The sequence below is a fragment of the Echeneis naucrates genome, chromosome 21, assembly GCF_900963305.1.
Source record: "Echeneis naucrates chromosome 21, fEcheNa1.1, whole genome shotgun sequence".
In the NCBI taxonomy this organism is placed as follows: Eukaryota; Metazoa; Chordata; class Actinopteri; order Carangiformes; family Echeneidae; genus Echeneis; species Echeneis naucrates.
In genome coordinates, this window is record NC_042531.1 from 9,343,834 (window position 1) to 9,365,824 (window position 21,991).

General features: G+C 38.8%; 1 protein-coding gene across 1 annotated transcript in view; it reads right to left on the reverse strand.

The window, feature by feature from the left end:
* The window catches only part of LOC115061799 (glypican-6), a 76,402-nt gene that overhangs the window by 31,558 nt on the left and 22,853 nt on the right, over nucleotides 1-21,991 (reverse strand). The window contains exons 3-4 of the mRNA XM_029530313.1: nucleotides 16,123-16,514; nucleotides 10,010-10,175 (exon numbers count right to left, since the gene is read on the reverse strand). Of these exons, the coding sequence (XP_029386173.1) occupies nucleotides 10,010-10,175; nucleotides 16,123-16,514 (558 nt within the window). The remainder of the gene's footprint in view (nucleotides 1-10,009; nucleotides 10,176-16,122; nucleotides 16,515-21,991) is intronic.

Here is a 21,991-nt window from a genome sequence, read left to right on the forward strand (position 1 = left end):
TTAATGACAAAAAAACAAAACAAAAACAACAACAACAAAAAAACAAACAGTTGCTGCTCCAGATGCATTGTTCAAAAGGTCTGCACTTGTTAATATAATGGAGCAATGTTTCACACAGAATCGGGAATAATTGTGATGAGTTGATTGTGATTAACCAGTCCCTGGCCGGGCAAACCAATGCAATACACACACTTCTATAAAAACACAACAGTACAAATCATAACCTTCGACATCTCTTATATTATGATAAATATAAAAGCAAAAGGGCACATTAATTTTATATAATTTAAGGTATTAAATATAATCTAAAATCTTCAAGCCACTTTTGCAACCTTCAAGGTTTAATAACTTTTTAATTTAGTAACTTTTTTTTTATTGAGAAAATATTTCAAGACTGCACAGTTCTCGAGTTAGAGGGATGGATATTTCATGGATGCATAATCTTCACAGCAGAAACTGAATGATGGTAATAGTGGCCTTAAATTAGCATATTCAATTCCTAACGGTCTAGTTTTTTGGGCAGAAAGCCTCTTTCTCTGCAAAGTGCTCCTTTGCTGAGATACGGTGGAGAGACATGTTCCGTTAGAAGCGCGTAGGTTTGTGGCTGGGAATCGGCACCAGCAAGAAGCTGACTGAAAATCCCCAACTGATCCGAGCAAGAGAGAGAGCCTAGTCAGACAGCGAGTCAGAAAACTTCCAGGAATAAATCGTCACTTGGGGAAATACGCTCATTTCATCCAAAGCGAGATTTAAATGAGGTCAAAAAGCTGAATACTGCTCAGATTTTTCTTTCCAATATAAAACAATCGGCACCAGATGGCTAACTTAGCACAAAGGTTGAAAACAGAAAGGAACAGCTAGCTTGGCACCAACAATAATAAAATTTGCCTGCCAGCAACAAAATGCTTTCCAATTCACGCATTATACATACAGAAACTATAGTGACAAATAATTCAGAGTGTACAAAAGTGGGAATGGGCACAACCATCAGGGTCAACAATAAAGTGCAGCACGAGTGACTGTCCTTCAACGTAATCCTTACCCTTCCCTCATTCTTTATGGTACTGGCTTTTTGGATGAGTTCCTAGTTAGATGAAGTCTCTTGAGAATGGCTGATTGCTAACAAATGAGCACCTTAATTAGTTGTCGGGGACATTAAATGTTGCCATGGAAAATGAAATACGCTCAAACTCTAAAGTGAAATGACTTTTACATTAAGTCAAAGAAATAATCATTTTATTTGATACATTATGAGACATTGCGTAATGCTGCAAAAATCTTAAGTGCTGGTCCAAGGGATATTTTTTCTGTTCTTTTTTTTTTTTTTACAGTGGAGCTTTATATTGACTTAACCTTTTGCCCATGGGTGGTGAAAGAAGCCACAAAGATTAGACAGTACAAACAACCATTAGAAATCCATTTCGCTCCAGAGGTGTGGGTGAAATGGCTTTTAGGCACCACAATTCTTAATCATCGCTGTTCAAAAGCACCTATCCTCTGGACGAAAAGTCAGCCTGCTCACGGGGAAAAAAAAACAAAAAAAAAACCAAACCCACAGACACAACAGACTATACCAGTAGTTATCAGATACAGGTGCGGCAGATTTTCTCATGGCATTGCATTAGAATTTGGGCCCCGACCGAGGTGAAGATCCAGTCAATCAATCCCAGTTCAACCCTTTAGATATGGGTGGTGCAGATCTGCAACACTGACAGGATGAGACCTCATCGATCCATTTCAGAACTAAAGAAGTTCAGCTCTAAGGTTCATCAAGATATTTGTAGACAGTATGCTAGACTATGGTTATTTATGCTCACAGAAAGAGAATGAGTCTGAAAATGAACATAACAAAACAAAGACATAAATCAGCACTGCACGAGGACAAAGCGACCCTGATTTTAAACGCTGCACAAATTCTGATCAAAAGGAGGATTGAGGCCAACAAACTCATCATAATTCATTATTTTTAAGTAGGTTTACCTTCCACTTCACAGTGAAATACTAAACTTTTTAGTCATCTAAAAAGGTAATATTAAAAGGTTTTATAAAGGAGATTTTAAACATAACTATCATTTGGAGCAGCTCGGCAGCATAGTGGGTAATGCTGTTGGCCTACTACGAGAAGGTCGCGGGTTCGGTTCCCGGAGCTGGGACTTTTCTGTGTGGAGTTTGCATGTTCTCGCCGTGCTTGTATGGGTTCCCTGCCACCGTCTAAAAACATGCATTTTTAGGTTAACTGGGGACTCTACTAAATTATCTGTAGGTCAGTGTGCAAGGCCCTGAGATGGACTGGCAACCTGTCACGACCCGGAAACGAATATGAAACTGAATCAATAAATAAGTATCGTCTGTGGAGCAATGGCATGTAAAGGTTGATGGTTGTGGTTTGTTTGTTCTTTGTTGGGCTCTAATGTAAGGTAATTTTATTCATTTTTAACACCTCGCTGATGGAGAATGTGACCCAAGGTGCTGGAGGTGCGACAGGCACAGTGTTAACTAGGCTTGATTTGTACATTTACCAAAGTGAAGGATTTGAATAATTCCTCCTCTACTGATTATTTCACAAGCGACTACCGTCACAGGTTAATCCGCAGCTCTCACCTTTCACCGAGACTCGAGCCTGCTACTGCAGCTCCATATGCAGTTCCATTACATAAGTACCAAATAGAGATTCGTTTCAGCTCTTACTTGCTCTTGCTCTCCATCCCTCGCCCACTCATGTGCTCTCTGCCTCGCTCATCCTTGTCAGATCAGCTGCAGTGCCGATTAAATCTATTTTAAACATTAATAGCACTGAATTAAATTCCTACTGTAACCTTGATAAAAAAGGGTCTTAACTATTGTCTGAACCACATTCAGCTCTGATTCTGATGAGGTTCAGTGGCCGGATGATTTGATTCGACCTGCACCATGAGTGCATGTTAAACCACCCTGTAGGCGTGAAAGGACTATTAGTTTGTCTTAATTAGGGTAAAGTGTTAAGTGTATATGATGTATATCATGATTTGAATCCATGCTGGCAAAAGCACAAAATTCAAAGCCTCCGTATGAGCTGGAAATATTTTGGTCTATGTGTGGTCTGACTTTTTGCCATCGACTGTCCACTCACACTGAGTTTGAGAATGTTTTGTTTCTTTCCAATCAATATTTTATTCATTTGGGATTTTTCTCCGAACGAAATATGTTGCCGACTTGAATTTTCATAAACAGTGAGGTTGTGGCTGGCTCCAATTACCAAGTGAAACAAATCACCTAATTAAAAAGAAATGAGCAGATAGAATCGATGCAGATCACTTCCAGTGTGGTGACACGACTCTCCAGAGGAAACAGTAACAGGCTGTAAACACCAATCCAACTTGACTGCAAATAAATCTGCGGCACACTCAGCCAGTTCACTTAAAAAAGTACTTTAAGCAAGCAGGGAGTCTCACCGCGACTGCCGCGGCGGTGCAGGAGGAAGAGCTCTTTCATGGGTGTCAACTACGTGTCAGCACAAAAAGAAAAATAATGATAATGAGATGTGGGGTGCGAACTGCAGAGGACAAAATCCATCTCTGCAGTGTGTGACTGATATTGAAATGACCGGAGAGGAAGAAGACATCAATTTATGCAGACAGCTTGATAAAAAAAAAAAAACAAAACATCAAAAATGGTTAAAAACAGCCCGCTTCAGAACATTCCTCAACAAAAAGAACAACCAACCAGAAGAGTTGTTTTTAAAACTACACGCAGACAAGTAAACACTGTCAGAGTGATCATTTCAAAACAGATATCCTGTGATTTACGCGGAGAGTACAATGCTTCATATATCCCAGAGGATTTGGAACGCGGGTCCTAATTATGTTCAGACTGGAGTTCTCAGGTGAAACTGATAACTGATGACTGTAAACTGATAACTCTTCATCATTAGCTCCAAGCTTTAAATAATTAATGTGGTTAAAACTTAATCCCATGCTTAATCTTATCAAATTGTACAGGGTCTGCTTTTTCAAATACATTGTTGTAAGGATATTTTTTGAGAATTCAGAAAAATAAACGCGCTAATTACAGGAAAAAAAAAAAAAAAAGTAAAATTCTGGCAATTCTCTGCAAGAATTAATATAACATACTATTTAGAAATACCATAATTAGCATCTGTCTCCATTATTAACGCAGTGCGCGACTCATGATTAGAATCGGAACGGGGAGAGGTCAGCAAGGATTTGTTCTCCAGTGGGAGTGGATGGATTAGAGAGCGAATACTCAGTAGAGCCCATTTAATCTACTGTATAATGTATTTTAGATTTGATTCAGTTAACATGAAGGGAGGGACCCAAATTACGGTGGGACATTAGCTCTTTTTAGCTGATGTTCATATTATGCAGCCAATTCCTTTTGATGGAAGTTTGATAGCTTTGAAAAGTTGCTGAAATGTAAGTGCAGATTTACTGTAGATACTCTCTGTTAGAATACAAATACAAAGTTTCTGTGGAAAAGCATCACAAATTTTCAAATTTTCATTTATGCACAATGGCATCAATCGCAAGTAAATAATTTCAGAGGAATGAAAACCACAAATCAAAATGTCCCAAAAAAATAAAATAAAATAAAATAAAATCATAGAACCATGAATGACTACGTAGCCAATATAATGTTTCTCTTGGTATAAAAGTGCAGTTGAGAAACCCAAAACTGCCACATGAATACAGAGATGTTTTGAAATGTTTCACGTCTTGGGAATATATAGCAGTGTGACTGCGATTCATATACAAACACAGATCTGTTTCAGTTTGCCTCTGGTGGCACCACAGCAGTCTGACAGTTGCTTTTTGTTTCACACTTATAAATGGATAAACAGAGGAGTACTTGGTTAATGTGAACAGGTGTGGGTTTTTTGCTCGTTTGTTTTTTGCTTTTTTACTTAACTTCTGTCACACGTTGAAATGTGCGTAATCAGAGGGTGTTATTTCCTGAAGTGGAGTTGAGCAGTGAGAAAGTGCAGGAGGGGGGAGGAGAAAAAAAAAAAAAAAATCATTGCTATCAGAGGCACAGCCTCCAGGTTTAAAGGATTTCTTACTCTTTGGACGGATTAGATTTCCCCTCCCCAGTATCTTGTCTCCTCTGGTCAGTGGAGCAGGTATATGATGTTGGTCTGAATGGATGCCACGGGAATCAAGATGAATATCTCCAGCTCCAACCAGGTCTGTGCCCCCCCCCCTCAGATAGACACTTTTTTTTCCCAACCAAAGCCACACAAGCCTAAACTTCTTCTTTTAAATACATCTGACATTACACAAAAATTCACTGTCAAATGTGGATTAAGGCAAGATAACTACGTAGAATGATTCAGAAAGAACAACTCATTTGTTTAGTGTGATTTATATGGTATTACACTACTCATATATGTGGCAGTACACATTAGACTAATCTGTAACACTCCTGGTAGTTTAACTCAGAGGGCTAAGTCAATACCTTTTTCATCTTTAGACCTTAAGCAAATTGAAAATCTTTCATCAAATAATGAGCATGAAATGTCAGAACTGGCATTTAATCGACTCAAAGGAATAATCCGATTGATGAGACTTCTAATGAAGACGGAGTGAACGTGGCCCAAGGATTGAAGGTAGAAACGCAAAGTAGTCGAATTCAAGCGAAGCAACAGCAGGACTGGACTTTTTTTTTTTTTTTTTTTTTATAAACTTCTTTGAATAGAACATTTTATAATCCATTGTTCAAGTTACACAATGTTGTCTTGGCTGAATGGGTTTTCTCACGCAGTTCACAGAAATGAAGGAATGTCTGTGAGGGTTAGGGTTTTGTTGCAGTAAACAGACAAACACACTGGCATGTAACAACAATAACGTGCTGTAATTAAGACACATGTTGCATGGTGCACTGAATGTGAGTGCTGACAGGTGTTTCTTAGCAACCACTGTCAGACATTAGCGGGCATCGCAGACATCAGAGGCAAAAGCAATTCTACACAAGGTTTTTTTTTGTTTTGTTTTGAGACAGTGACGTTCTACTCGTTTTATTTGCACTGCATCTTTTTCAGTTTTTAAAAGTTCAATGGTTGTAACAATTTTTGCTGATTCTTGTCTTGGTAAAAATATGAACATACAATATCCCAAAATGGAAGGTGATAGCTTTCATGCTTTGTATCTGACAATTTACAATTTTCAATTATACAAAAACAGAAAAATCAGCGCCACAATTCGACTAAATTTGGTAGAAAAATATATTACGTTATTTCTTTTTCTCTATGCAGCAAATATTTCAATGTTTAACTCGTTGTTTCAGCTAGGGACTTAATATTGCCAATAAACACTGCACCTCTTGATGCATTGGAGTTATTTTTGCGTGCTGTTATTTTTTGTTATTGGAAATTCAACAGTGTACAAAGGAGCCTGACACCACTTATGGAGAAAGGGCTCTCAGTACTTTCTACTGTATGTAAAGTACAGACAACACAGAGTAACAAAACAAGGATGTACAGTGCTAATGGTAGGTCACACATTTCACAGCGATATCTCTGTCAGGTTGAAAACTCATGTGCAGTGTACGGCGTACTGTGTTGTGTACAAGTATAACAATTAAAATAGACTGACCTCCATTTGTGACATACCTTGCTAAATACAAGACTGATTTATCTAAAAACTCCCATCAAAGGTCAGCACAGCAGAAGCACGCCATTACCTTCAATCCATCATTGACAAGTTGACACTCACTGCAATGACCCTGCTAGGCTAATGTGTGTGCATCAGTTAAAATACTATTAGACAACCAAACTATGGAACCTGGATTGATGCAATCCAGTTATGAAGTGAACTTAGTTACTGTGGGACTTTGACGATGGAACATCCAAGCCTGGAGGATGCTGTCCCTCTAATTCTGTGCTGGTACGCAATGTGAGCTAAATCTGAGGTAAGCTATAAAATGTTGACCGTGATGACAACTGTAATGACAATTAATGTAAGTGAATAAAAAACTTCTAAAAGGACTGAAAAACATCTACTGAAGCTTACAATATAAATTGGAGTGCTTATTCCAGTAGAATAAATAAGAAACTATTCAAATTTAAATAACAATGGTTGAAAGGGAACAAAGGCAACTGCAAAGTGAAATTAAAAGTGAAATCCTTTTGCAAAATGCACGTACTGCACCCTGTCGAGTTTAATACGAGCAGCAGGTTAACGTGCAATTTTATTATTTTCTGTCTAAATTGATTTGACCTAATATGATTAATAATTGGATCTCTTTCGTGTCTGGAAAGATCACATGAAGCAGCCTGCTGTTCATTTCACTGAATACATTAGCAATAAAAAAAAAAAAAATAAAAAAAAAAACTTCAAGTGACTTTATTTTAAACTTCGCCATCACCACAAAACAAAGGGTCCCTCTATGAAACGATGAGGGTTATATAGTTGGCTTTAAATTTAACCTCCAAGTCGTGAATGTGATCCAAACTGCAGGGATATGTCAGCTGGCACAAAGTACACTGAACTAACACAGCATGCTTTGAATACTATCAGATGTCTATGGAGGCCACCACTGTCATGTGCATCCCTTGGAATCTGTACCAGTTAATGCTTCTGCTGTGTTTCTCAGAAAACCGTTTGCTTTTATTCCCACTTGTAGGCGGTGCTTTGTTCTACACACGTCTGAGAATGCCACGGTCAGCTGGAACATAAAATTACTGACCCTAGAGTACATAATAGAGCCAGAAAGCATACTGCAGTTTCCAAATGCAATCTTTCAATTAGCGTTTCTTGAGCTAATTATGCAGGATAATAGTGCACAACATCTCTGATGAAAGGGAATCTGTTGTTCCTCCTGCTGCCCTGCAGCTGGCGGGACATAGAGCGTGCCATAGAGCCACTCAGACCACCACGGATAATACGTGAAACGGATCTGCTTCAGATCCAAAGCAGGTCTCCTGGTATACTCAGAGGGGTACTGCTAATCCAAAACAAATAATATTAAACATGAGCTAATGAAACACTACTAAAACACTGTCTCATAGTGACTGGTATGATGTGAAGGATAGAAAATGACAGAATCAACGGGGGGGAAAAATGAAAAATGGCTTACATATAAGCTATGTGTCTACACAAATTAACTGTGTCTTTAAAGCTTCATTATAAGATATCCTTGCTAATAACAAGAAATAAAATAAGCCCTTAATGTGTAATAATTGAAGCCTAATGCTGCAGATCCCACTGAGAATCAGCGCCATACCCTGAAGCTCTCGCTGCACTTTGTTTTGGCTCGTTGGTCCATACAGCCCCAGTGGCTCTCACAAAGACTGACACAAAGCTTTATGCAGCTGCATCAAGGTCACAAGATTACACAAGCTTGATGTACACTCCACGCATAAAATCGACAAGTGCCAAAGATGAAGAGGGACTGGTGAGGAGGACAAACGAACCAAAATAAACAAAAAAAAAAAAAAAAAAACGCTAACGTTTTCTCAGGAGAGGGAGCAGCGAACAGGAGCTAATAGACAAGCTAAGGGAATGTGTCGCCTATTTTGGATTGAATCTGCTGTTCGAACATCTGTAACAGACGTTATATCATAACAAGTACTAAGAAGAGGAGGGTCTTAAGGGGAATGGGATCAGATCTGTGGGATTTTATTTGACTACCTAAGACGTTTTGAATTACCACCAGCAATGTTAGAACTGCAAATGTGAGTTTGGTTTTTTTTTCTAACTTTAATCTAAAAATAAACCTCTGACCCTGACATCACTGTATTAAAACCAACATTAGTACGGATTTGTATGACGGTTATTGGTTGATACAATGTATTCCATCTAACCCTGATCCACCAAAATCTTACTTTATTTCTCACAACAGCCCAGGTACATTTTCACTGTTGCTTCTCCAGGGCAGCCCCACACATTGAGCCTATTAGGCCGACAGCAGGGATCATTTGTGTAAGACATTCTTTGAGACATTCCGTAAAAAAATATAAATATTACATGTTTGTGTTCTTTGTTTCAGAGTCGAACAAGTTCCTGTTGAAAGTCTCTTCGCAGAACTCGACACTCCCCGCAGTGCACTTCTGCCCTATTACATCTCCCCATTTAGCCCAGCAGGGGAGCAGAATGAATAAAACCTTTTTCATGCAGGAAAATATTGATAGAAGAGAGAAAACCAAACACCTTCTTATCTGAGGGCAAAAAATGCGTTAAAGAATCTGATGTTGTCAAACTGCAGCAGAGTCTAACTCTAACTTCTCTTCAAATGGAAAGTCAGTCCTTTATAAATATAAAGTTTTATTTCTCATATGAATTCATTAATTCATCTTTGACCGCTTATCCGTTTCTGGGTGGTGCTGGAGCCAATCCCAGCTCGCACTGGGTGAGGGTGGGGCACACACTGGACAGGTCACCAGTCCGTCAAAGGGCCAACACACATACGGAGACATACGGAGATGAACAACCACTCACTCACACTCAGACCTACAGACAATTTAGAGCCACCAGTTAACCCAAACACGCACGTCTTTGGGCAGTGGGAGGAAACCAGGGTACCCAGAGGAAACCCAGAGGGAGAACGTGCAAACTCCATACAGAAAAGCCCCAGGCCGGGAACCGAGCCCGAGACCTTCTTGTTGTGGGGAAAATGTGCTGACCACAATGCCGCCGGGCTGCCTCATGCATTTATGAAGTAAAAATATTCCAATGCCAAATCAATTTTTATGGTACTTCTTTACGCCCATATGACATTCGTCTTTAAGTTCAAAGTATTGTAATCTTAGTGTTACAGCACTAATGAGTTCACTCTTCAATGAAAATAGAAAATATGAACCAACTTAAGCGATTTTCTTAACATATTGCTGATATCACCAAATTGTCACTCCTGCCTGCAGCAAAAAGAGTAAAAGGAGATAGCGGTATTCAAAAGGTTATACTGAAGGTGAAAATTGAATATAAATGTCTCATTACTGTAAGTGCTAATACACAACTTTCTGTGTTTATTACCCACCACATCCATTTCTACATAACTGAACAAAAAAATGACTTACCGATGTACAGATTCCACTCTGGATCAAGGTCAGCTTGATTGGCCAGGCAGCCCTTCATGACATTCAGACAGTAGTTCTTACAGGCTTTAACTGCTGGCATGCCCTGACAAAAAGGGCAGTACAGCATCTTTGTCAGCGCTCGTGTGCATGCTGGAGTGCTGCTTACCTGTAAGAGACAGAGAGTGTGAAATTAGCACCTGGACAGACCCATTGAAATCCACCATCCTTTAAATTATACCCTGTCACTTGTAAACAGCCATGTGGATAATGTGCTTTTTGCAATCTCCCTCTCCTGCATTTCCAATGTATTTCGCCGAAGATTTGTGCTGCTGTGTACATTCACGAATGTCGCCAAAGCTCGAAAGTGAAAGTCAGAGAGTGTCTGCTGAACAAAAAATGTTTTATCAGATCCAATCGCTGTCAATCACAGTGACAGTCATATTTGGCCTGCTTTTAAATGCCAAAACTAAATGAAAACAAATATATTCCTTTGTCTGTTCTTCAGTCAGGTTTTGCCTGGCAGGTATTTTGCTCCTGATTTACTTTCTTTATGTCCCTTTTTCCCCTCCATGTTGTATTTTTTCTGATTTCACATACCAAAAAGATATGATGTTATTCTGTGACAGGTGGGCTTTGAAGATGGCACGACAGCCTCATTAGTCATAGAGTTGTAAACACACATTCAAAAAAAAAAAAAAAAAAAGCTAGTAGAATAGTAAATACTATCACAGATGTGAAATGTGTTATCACAGAGAATGAGTCCACAGCAATAAAATCTGAAAGACAGAAAGCATAAATAAGCAATAGGCCAAAAGCTGCAAACAAAACGCCTTAAAATTTGTACTTTCTACGTTATATTGTTGTAAAGAATGTCTGACCATTTGATACATATTAAACTAATAAAAGTTCCAGGTTTAGCTCCATCCTACTGCAGCATCCTAGTTCGGCAATTGCCATTTTCGCGTAGTTTTGGTCACAAGAATCTGAAGATTTTCTGAGAGGGCGAAAGATAAAGACTGCATAACCATGAAGTTTAACAATCAGCTGTGGTCATAATTGAGTGTTTCAATGCCTTCTTTTTTCCCCCCATGCCAAAGCTACACACTATGCTGCACAACCCCCAGCACTGAGTGCTTTCAACCATTTCCCAAGACTGATTTATTTTAGGGAGAAGTAGGATGTGCAAACGTAGACATACTTTTGGCAGAAAAGATAAATTAGATACATTTGCAGCTTAATTAGACTCACATTAAATTATAAGGATTCAGTGAATTCAGATTCTTTTCTTGAAACAGTTTCATTAGATGAGTGAAGGCTGTGCGCTGTATAAAATTGATGATTGCTTGAGATCGTTTCCAGTAACTCCAACATACTTTGTTTGACTGGTGGGACCTCGATGTGCTGTAGGTCAAGACTTACTCAAACTTATGCTATTTATGCCTCATTCAGGAGATGTGATGGTGAAGAAAAACACCCACAGAGCAAGTGGACAAAGCTGGCCATTGGCTGGATCAGCTGCTCTGCTGTATTATATCCAAAGTGCAATACCTTATCAGCGTTTTGCCGTGTGTGAGCTTCTATAGCGGTATTTGAGATAGCAAATACAAGCTTGACTGCATGACCTACTAAAACTGATTTTATTACATGATTTTCCGAGGAGCATGCAGCACTCAACACTCTTACTCTCTGCACTCAAATGTGTGCACTCTTAAGCCCTGTCAAGACGTTTGAAATGAAAGCTCCTGGGTCACAGCTAATGGATTTGTTTTTTTTTTTTTTAAAGTGTTCCATAAAGCACCAACAAGCATCTTAATAAGCATCTTTCAGGCTGAAAATCTGCCGTTTAATACTGCACCCCGAGTTGCAATGGAAGCATTTCTTAATGTCTTAAAGAAACCAAATCAATAGCAAGCATCCACAGTGTTGCACTGAGGAAGGCGTTTGAGGACACGGTAGAAGATGCATACACTAAATGAAATGCTGAATGAACACAATGTAAATACTGTGACAGGAATGTGAATATGCATCAAGTTGTAGACAAAACATCATCATTTTCATACTTGGGTGAGAAAAACGATGGAAATGAAGGCTGATGCAACTGCAGAGCAAAGAAAGCAATATTTTAATCTTTACCCTCAAAACAGTGCAGACACCTCAACTAAGACCTTGTTAAATTGTCAAAAAAGCTTTTATATATATATATATATTTTTTTTTTTATCCAACTTTTGCGCATGTTGATTGGTTATTGTGAGGTTTGAGGGAAAAAAATGGCTTGTTTAGGTTCAGGAAACTACTGTGGTTTGAATTATAGCAAGAAGGAACTTCCCTAAAGTCATAATCTGGTTATTTGATGTGGGGTTACACAAGGACAACTCTAACTCCATAGTCACTGTATTAACTGCAGTATATACACAGTTCAGTGCAAGTGATGGACTGTAAGCATGTAAGTGAGAGAGAGAGCGAGAGAGGGAAAAAAAACAAATAAAAAACAAATAAAAAACAAACAAACAAACAAACACCTGAATGTAACCATTTCATTGTTGTATGTCCTCGTCATGGCTTGTCATGCAAAGGAAAATTGGCTGTTTTGTGTGCAAAGGGTGTGAAGAATTTCAAGGCAACACATGAACTGAAATCCAATCAAGGACAAGAATAAGACATGGAAAGAAAAGGGAAGGTGTATTGAATAACGATAAAACGAGAGAATTTAATGGCGAGAGAACTAAGTGGGAAAAGATGGGAAAGTTGGGAGTGAAAATATAAACTAAACTTTGATAACAAGGAGGAACAAATCGTATTTTGCAACTTGAAAAATTGCACAAAAACGCACAAGCAGCATCAGCATGTGCATCTTCAACTCAGAAAGCTAATCTGTGCGGTAGAAGGCTGTTATGGGTGTGGTTGTGTGCAGGAGTACAGCAATTACTCCAAAGGAAAAGTTATTATTTATTATTCCAAAAACTCGTACACATGAACTATTTCTTTTCTTCAGAACATTTGTGGCTAAAATCCATCTTTTCTTTTCAGCTGACTTTGGACGAGTACCTCACATGACCCCACGTCAACACATCCCCCTCAACCTCTCCTGCGAACCAAACACTCACTGTATGTATCAATTCACCACAATTATTTCTTTGCTTCCACCATAATTATCAGCTGGACAGTGAAACATTACCAGGAGGTCATAATATGCTACTTACACAGATGAACTGTGTTTTCTCTCCAAAATGACCTACGAGCTAAATTATTCTCATTGTTGAGCAACTTTTGACCTCCATGAGCTCCACTAAACATTTCTCTCTCTCTGCACTTTCATCCCTTCCTCACGAGCAAAAGTTTCAACCCGTCCACTGATTTCTGTTCTGCCACTGCTTTCCTTAAATCCCACAAAGGTTTTTTTTTTTGCTGCTGCAATAGTCAGCACCCCACCCAATTTTTTCAACTTGTTTTTAATGTGGCCAGAGCTCCTCTTATCGTCTGAAACTGATGAATACTTTTGTTCCTGCTTTCATCAGGTCGGTTTTGCCAGTAAATGGGCTTCTTTTCTTCACTGTTTTTAAATGTCTGATACGCTCCTGCAAAATGTCACCCTTTCTTCCTCGCCCAGGAATATTTGCCGCTGTACCATGAGGTTTTAAACTTGTGTAGGCTTCTACCAACCACTTCTCTCGGCACTTTAAATGTCTTCCTCTAATGGCTGAATTTTTGAAGTGATGAAATAATTTATTCCCTTTGCTTTTGAGACAGGTTTTTTTTTTTTTTTTTTTTTTTTAATCTTTGCTACATTTACAACAATGTTTTGCACCTTAGATAACTAAGATTTATGTGTTCTTCAAAGTTCAAAAATTTGATTGCCTTACAAGAAGCAAGCGATAAAAAAATAAATAACCCTGGTTCCTAAACCCTTTGATACTCAGCAGGGTTAAATTAGTTTGGTTAAACTGTACATGTCTACATGGAACATCCGGATTATTGTGATGTTATTGCTAAGCAACCACAGGCACATTTGATAATTAGCTTTCAGTTAGGGTGAGGGTTATTTTATTTTTAGGGCTTGGCTATTGCACAACTCTTCTGAAGACATGCGACTACACCATCTGAAGTACTTATGTAGTTCATATGATTTATCTACAGCTGAATTTGCCATTGCTGGTGCACACACCATGTCACACAAACTAACTGGTGAGAGATAGTTTATGTAGACCATCGTAAAACCACACCAAAATCACAGGTCTATCCCATTTCTCAACACAAAAGTGAATACAGTGTTGCAAATTATGGATAGCAAAAAGATAATTGTTACCTTTATTATCTATATAAAAAAATAACAAGGTGACAGGCTATACCGTTATTACTGTCTCCATGAATAGTAATTGTAAAAATGATACGATTCATCATTTATCATTGATATGATGGCATATTTACACTGCCACACAAATGTCTGACTGGTAGTGTAAATATGAATATGATTTTTTTTATAATAATAATCATTATTATTATTGTTGTTAAACCGTCATATTTCAACTTCCAAGTATGTCAGCAAAGCAACAGCCCAGGTGTTAACTTTTGTTTTTTCCATTTAATCAACACGTTTGTACCTGTTATATACCTTGTCATCTTCCGACAGTCTGTGTGCTCTGATTAATAATCGTGTTCTTCCGTCGTCTTTTTGTTTCCCATAGGAGACAGAATCAACAGCCAGGCACATAATTATAAGATTTTTGTCACTTCACATAATCAGACGCAGATGTACTGTACTTTTTGGCTAATGATCTGGAATAAGTTTGAGCTTTGTTTGTGAGATGCAAACTCTAGAGACGCATTTCTGCTTCCTCAAAGCTCTGCTGAGTTTTGTGGTTTATCTCTTAAGCTGTGAAAAGAAATAAAGAATGACATCATCTTCTTTAATTCAATATATACCCCAGCAGCAATAAACATAGCTGTCACATCTTAGAGATGCTGTGCAACAGACACCTCTAGCAGGGTGTCTTATTTCATTATGCCTACACCCAATCCCTCATGATGAGTTTATACCCTGGGGATCAAAGGGCTGCAGTCCCAGACACATGACCCGGATCTCAGGTCCCACTGAAATGTCAAGAGGTGAGGCTGGGACATGCCGGCTTGTAATAAACGCGGGGTGTAACGAAGTAAACGCATACTAACAACACATCCTCCTTGGCTGCTTCTAGATGAGCCTCCCCACTACTACTGGTGAGGGTGGGGGAACTGATACGGATGGTGACAAGAGCGTGTTTAAAGTTCAACAAGTGCGCTGGGACTAACAGCTTAGTGTTTTGCCACTGATGATTACGAGGGTTGCTATATTTGTATTGGCCGATTCATCTGCACTTAAAGCAGCTCCATAAATATTTATAACAGTTTTGATTGTCCAATCCAATTGATATTAATACAGCAGTGAAAAGAAACCATAGTGGCTGGAGGAATTAGTAATGTAGCGCTTTTAGGGCTTCTCTCAACCCACAAATAGGTTCGCAGAAGCAGCCCTGTTGTTGAGGCTTGATAAATCCAAGCCTTAGCATTTTGCTTTTCATTTAATCTAGCTGTACTTGATCAAAATTACAAACACAGAACGCCATGATACGCTGTGTTAAGATTACAACCGCATCAAGGATAGCGTAGTTCTAAGGCTACAGCATGAATAATGGCTTCTATCGCAGCTAGACAAACATTAGGCAAGAGAGCAATAAACAGTAATGGAAGGAATTTCATTCTTCTCCCTTTTCACTGTTTGGGCATTTGCCCAGAGTAATCCACGTACCCTTCACCAACTCTTTCTAGACAGTACCTGAAAAAAAGGCGCCTTGGGCCCAAACTTTCTGAAGATATACAACAACAGAGCCCACATTAGTCAGAGAAGAATCTGGCAGGGGTTTGTACGTGTGAAAAACCCAGGGGAAATGTGTGCAGAAAAAGCAAACAAGACCTTGGGCTTGTTAAAATTGTGTGGATACAGAGCAGGTCCTAACTCAGCAAAGGTCAAACAATGAATATTTTCATTTAGAATCAGTAATGTGAAATTAAGTTTGAATTGACAGAAACAAGCATGTGAGTGGGGGTTTTTTAATTGCAATTAAATTTGAACATTTACCTTAGACACTCTCATGGCCACTTCCCGACCGACAGAGAGCCCTTGGACAAATGTGCGTGCAGCGATGAATGCCCGGGTAACTTGAGCCTTGAGCTTCCTGGGCACGTCTCCAAAGGGCTTGAGTTGGTCGGTGTACTTACTGATACACTCCAGATAGTCCTCAGTGATGATGTACTGGGAGTTGAGCAGGGTGAACATGCGCTCCAGTAGCCGCGACCAAAAGTCATTAAGCATTTCCTCCAGGTTAACGTTTCCTCCTGTGTAATAGCGCTTCAGCTCAGCAAACAAATTCTCAAAGACCTCTGAGTTCTGCATGTAAGGCTTTCCATAAGTCCTCACGAACATCTCGTTCAAAGACCTCTCTGTGTTCTCCAGCAGCTCCAGGAAGAATTCTGTGTTATGAGGAAATAAAAATGTGTTACTGAAGACATCAAACATTTCTTCTTCCATATTCTATATAAAAAGGACTCAGTGTATGGCAGTCATTGATATAACAGCATAAGATGCAAAAGTAACCCTCTTTACATTTGTGATTAAAATAGAAATATATAAAAATTCCATTAAACGTTGCTGATTGCAAGTCGAAATGCTCTGTAGAAGGAAGCTTGCCTGATTGCAAAAAAAAAAAAAAAAAAAAAAAAAAAAAAATCAAAACACCAATAGCAAATCATCTAGGATGTTGATTTCACTTTGAAGATGCCTCACAGCATTGTCAGTTTTTATCTGCAATACTCTACTTTTGACATTGCAATAGGAGCCTACCTCATATATTTATGGAAAGCAATAAGTTCAGTGTTTGCAGTGCATGTGGTCTGTATTGCCCATAGCTTGCCTTTGAAGCCCAAATACATGTGTGTACCTTAATATATACTAGTGAATGATTTTATTTACAGCCTCCGACGGGAGCAATGCCCCACATGCCGGAAACATCAGATTTTCATATGCTGTTCTATAAATTATGTCTCGGTAACATGCTGATTAAACAATACGGTTTGGCTGTAGGGTTTGCAGCCATTCTACATTTTCCTTTTAGGCACCATGTTGTTTGCCTTATGACCTCTATGAATAAGCCAGAAAGTGAGATGAGATGATAATATTTCTGGCCATCTGCTATTCACAATGATAGCTCTGGCTTTCAAGGACCAAGATTAAAATTTAAATAGGCTTCAAAGCTGCAAAGTGAAATAGTTCACGACAATTCAGAGGAGACTCCAATCTTATGAAGGATACTGGAAAAGAAAGTCTTTTATATTCCTAAATTATTGTGTTTTTACAGGCCAGTAAATCCAATCCAATACTTTAAAGCAGGATTAATGATTTTTTTTTTTTTTTGAGAGGCCACTTGGAGGTATTGGAAAAGCAATACACATATATTGTCCTATCCAATTTATGTAGCGAACTTTTGTCCATTTACACTTCAGCCAGACGCATTAGCATTTCTTTGGAGCCCCATTTCTGGACAACATAAATTTTTAAAGCCCAATATTTAACCCACAAAACCATGCAAACGCTTCAACATTGAAAGTAGTTTCTCTGTGGAGTTGTGACCGAAAACGACATCTTTCACCATCACACACAGTCACTGAATTAATAATTAAAAATCAGGAGGTTTGTGGGCGGTCCTTTGAACAGCAGATGAAGTTGTGGACAGTTAACAGTGTGCAGATGTTGAAGTATACTAGGTGAAACATAAATTTTACAGTAACTACAATCCTTGTATATCTCACAATATGTTTTGAATCTACCAGCAATCGGCCCGAATGACCACGCACGTCTTTTCTGTTCATATACAATTTGTCCCTGCCGTTTGTTAAGGCCTATATACAATCAGGGGAGCGTACACACGGGCATTTTATATCATGGCAACGCTAAGCACAAAAGCTATCCGATTAGGTAGAAGAACTTGGGTCGAGATAAGTACTTCCTAACATTTGAGGACTTTCATTTAATCATAAAACACACACATTTCGTTCATCTGTCCTGACATGAACTTTGTCGCTCTGATTCCATCCACTGATCTCCTCCTAATTAGGATTAAATGTTAGAGGTGGGTCTCCTCCCAAATGACTATCTGAAACGCAGCTGTAAACCAGTTCATGGCACCTATTATGTCACACGGCATTCTCTGAACACATGACACTCCGAGATGCATCTGGCACCACTGAGCCACGCACATTACATGCACTTATCAGAATGGCCCTGAAAAGCCATAATGGCTTTGAAGTGGTCATTAGTGCTCAGAAATGCAGGTGAAATTACAGATTAGAGAAGCAGAGAAACGAAATGGCATGATTGTCTATGCTATCACTGCAACTCACATCTGATTAGACATATGTTGCTAACCGAAGATGAAGTAAAATGTAGGAAAATCTGATAAAAAGGAACATTATACAATTTTCAAAGATGCTTTTACTTTTGTTCAAATAATGACTTTATAGTCCTTTCGTGTGTACACGATAGTGCACGGGATTAGTGGCAATGACGGTTTGATTATTTACTTGACTATAGAGTGAATGAAAAACAGTGAAAAGTGAGCAGCTGCTTGAATATGCAAAGCTTCAAGCATGATTTACACCTCTGCTAATGTTTTGCTATGAAAACAGTCAACGGTGTTGAGCAACCTGCACACTGATTAATGTTCACTTCATTACTAATTTTATTTAAAAAGGTGCAGCTTAGAAAAAAAAAAAAAAAAATTCATATGACATTATCTCAGCTGACAGCTTCGGCTGTCAACTACGATATTAATTTAATAGGAAAAAAGTAATTAAGGCAAACTGCATTGTCAGTGTGGACAGTATAGATAATGTAATTCTAACCTCTGTATTGGAGTGATTACAGTTAATAATTACATTAAGTGTGGTTGGTGCAATTCAGTGCCTAAAATATCCATATTTATATAAAAAAAGAAATCTTAATCTTATTAGTGAAATTTCATGAGAGGGAGCACAAATTTAGTGAAATGTCAGGGGCTAAAAATGAACAGGAAAGCTTACATAAATCCTTAACACATGGTAGTAATTAAGATGTCTGTCCAAAAGAAAGGCTGTGGGAGCGGCAAAGAGTGGATGGTGAAGCTGAAAAGCTAGACAGGGCCAATTCTTATACAGCCCAACTGCAGGGAGTTCATTACGTCTCAGTGATAAAGCTCAGTTTGCCTCCTATTCCTCACCTTTCACAGAGCGAGTTACACAGAGCCATCCTCTCTGCCGTGAAGAGAGAATGTGTGTGTGTGTGCGGCGGTGCTTCCACAGGTGCCTGCTCTCACAGAAACCTACTGATGGATGCTCCCTTAGATGTCAGAAATGTCAGCAGTGTGTGCCAGCAATCTGACTTGATTTGGTCTCTTGTTCATCTTTATTTGCCAAAAAAACGTGTCCTCAGTAAAACCTTTACGAATGACTCACCCCTTCTGCAGTAAGAAATTAATGTCTGCAGCGGCTTCATTGGTGAATTATATGCAACAACACGTCTGAGACGAGACACCGTTGAAGACTAATATATGTTGGCCTGCGAAATTGGCAGTGAATTGGATTGTTTTATACTTTACACTTGAAATATTGTGGAACTGCTCACAGATCCCATATCAACACAACAAGCAGGAAATTATTTCTCTTTTGCGAGTAGAAAATGAGGCATTCCTTCAGAAACTAATCCATACTAAAATTTCACCATATAGCTCTTGAAGTGAAGTTTGAGTTGAAGAGAGGAAGCCGAATACACTCAAAGACAATAATTAATTTAATACAACGTTTGCTGTCTCCTTTGCAAAACACTTTGCTGCAAGCGGAGCATTGCAGGATCTATGTGGAATTTATTAGTGGAGCTACCCTGTGTAAACTCAAAATATGACATTGTTGGCCGTCATCCAGCATCCAATGCCGCCAGCAGTCAGGGCCTTCTCCGACAGGACCGCAGCCCACCTCTCACTTTAGGATTATTCAAAACTGCACAAAACAAAGTGCACGTATAAGTTGGCAGCCTCTTTGAGCTCTCGTGTCTGCACGGGAAACTGAAGCTGGCATTTTTTCTGTCAAAACCTTTGAATAGCACATGTAAATCGTAAGATGGGTCACTGATGGGTCTGACAGGAAGTATTAGTCTTTCGAGAGCTGCTTTGAGTGTTCCGCAGCTGCAGAGGACATGACATGTTGTTAATCTCTGTTACGTGCCTATTGAGACTGACAGTTAAAAGCACAATGATTCAACGGAAAGCCTACAGCTGATAAATAAAAAAGGGAATGATATGCTGCTGAGTCCAGGCACAGATAACCAACAAAAACTTTCATGTAATCCACCAATTAATTTAAATTTATAATCCTGCTATTGTGAACACTTTGTTCTGTACTACTCATCTTCACCTTGATCTAGATTGTACAGTTGCCCTAATTTGAAACAATTATAAGTATTGAGCCCAGACTTTAACAGGGCAAATGGGAGCATATCAACAGGAGGCCTCTTACCCTAATATAACCAATGAAGTCATTAGACATAAAGGCCTGGCTTTATTAATAGCTGCCTCAAAGATGGGCCTCTTACCTTCTGCTGTTGAGATGAATAAATGGCCCTGTAAATGTATTTGTGATATTACTGTACATATATAAATAAATCGGAATATTTAAGTCCATATACAAGGTTATTTTTGATGATAGAAATGAAGGAAAATGTAAATGTAATGTAAAAAGAAAAGGCAAAAAGCAGTCGGAATCCATCAGTAGTTAGAAAGTAATTCTACCTCCCATCTGTGCAAATTAATATCGACTAGGTTAGTACACATTAATGGGCTATAAAAAGATTTTTTTGTCACCAGGGTGTCACACCAGATATCTCATGATGGATAAGACCTCTCCCTAGACCTTTGCAAATTGATTCTCACTGGAAATGGTTGCAGGTGTATTTCAGAACTTCTTAGCCCAATAGCCAAGGACCACTTAGAGAGAGCTCCAGAAAATTGTCACAGAAAAAAAAAAAAAATAAATAAATAAAAAAAATAGGCTATCCACTCCAACGCCTTGGATTCAATGCCCACTCATCCAGCAAGACTCCATTACTAAAGAAAAAGCATCTTGAAGCTGGTTTAAAGTTCGCAACAGACCATTTGGACAAGCTGGGACCAGAGTGTAGTCCTGCCAGTCAAGGAAAAAAAAATTATATATATATAGAAAATTTGACTTTTTTGCTGTCATACACACCATGTTTGGAGGACAAATGGCACTCCACATCAGCCAAAAAAATAAAAAAGCACTACACCAACAGTGAAGTTTGCAGGTGGAAACATCATGCCATGGGGCTATTTCTCATTTTGTTTGTACAAGCAGATGGGAACAATGAATGGGGGTTCCTGAAATGACTCTCCTGGCATCCATCAGGAGGATGGGAATTAGACGTGAGAGGATCTTCCTGCAAGACAATGATCCAAAACATAAAGCTCCCCTTCTATGGGATCCAGAGAAAGAAAATGAAGCTGTTAAAAGTGCCCAGTCAATCGCCTGACTTAAATCTATTCAAGCGTCTGAGGGAGGAACTATAGATCAGGGTTCATGAGAGGGTCCCCTCGGGAAATCTGAGAATTAAAGACAATCTGTCACACCGCAGAGCAACGCTGCGAATTAGTTTCTTTATACAGGAAGCGTCTTGAAGCTGTCAGTACAAGCAAATGCTTCTCCACTAAGTATTAAATAAGCTTTAGCTGGTGTATTGAACACTTTTTTTTTTACTGTTCCATTCCACCTCATTAGACTGAACTTTATGGACTTAAATGCTTTGATTTATTTATGTGTGTGGATTTCTTGCATTTGTAAAAAAATTTATTTGCAGCCTCATTGCAAATATATCTGCTGGGGAAAAAAACTCATCGGTGTAAATTTTA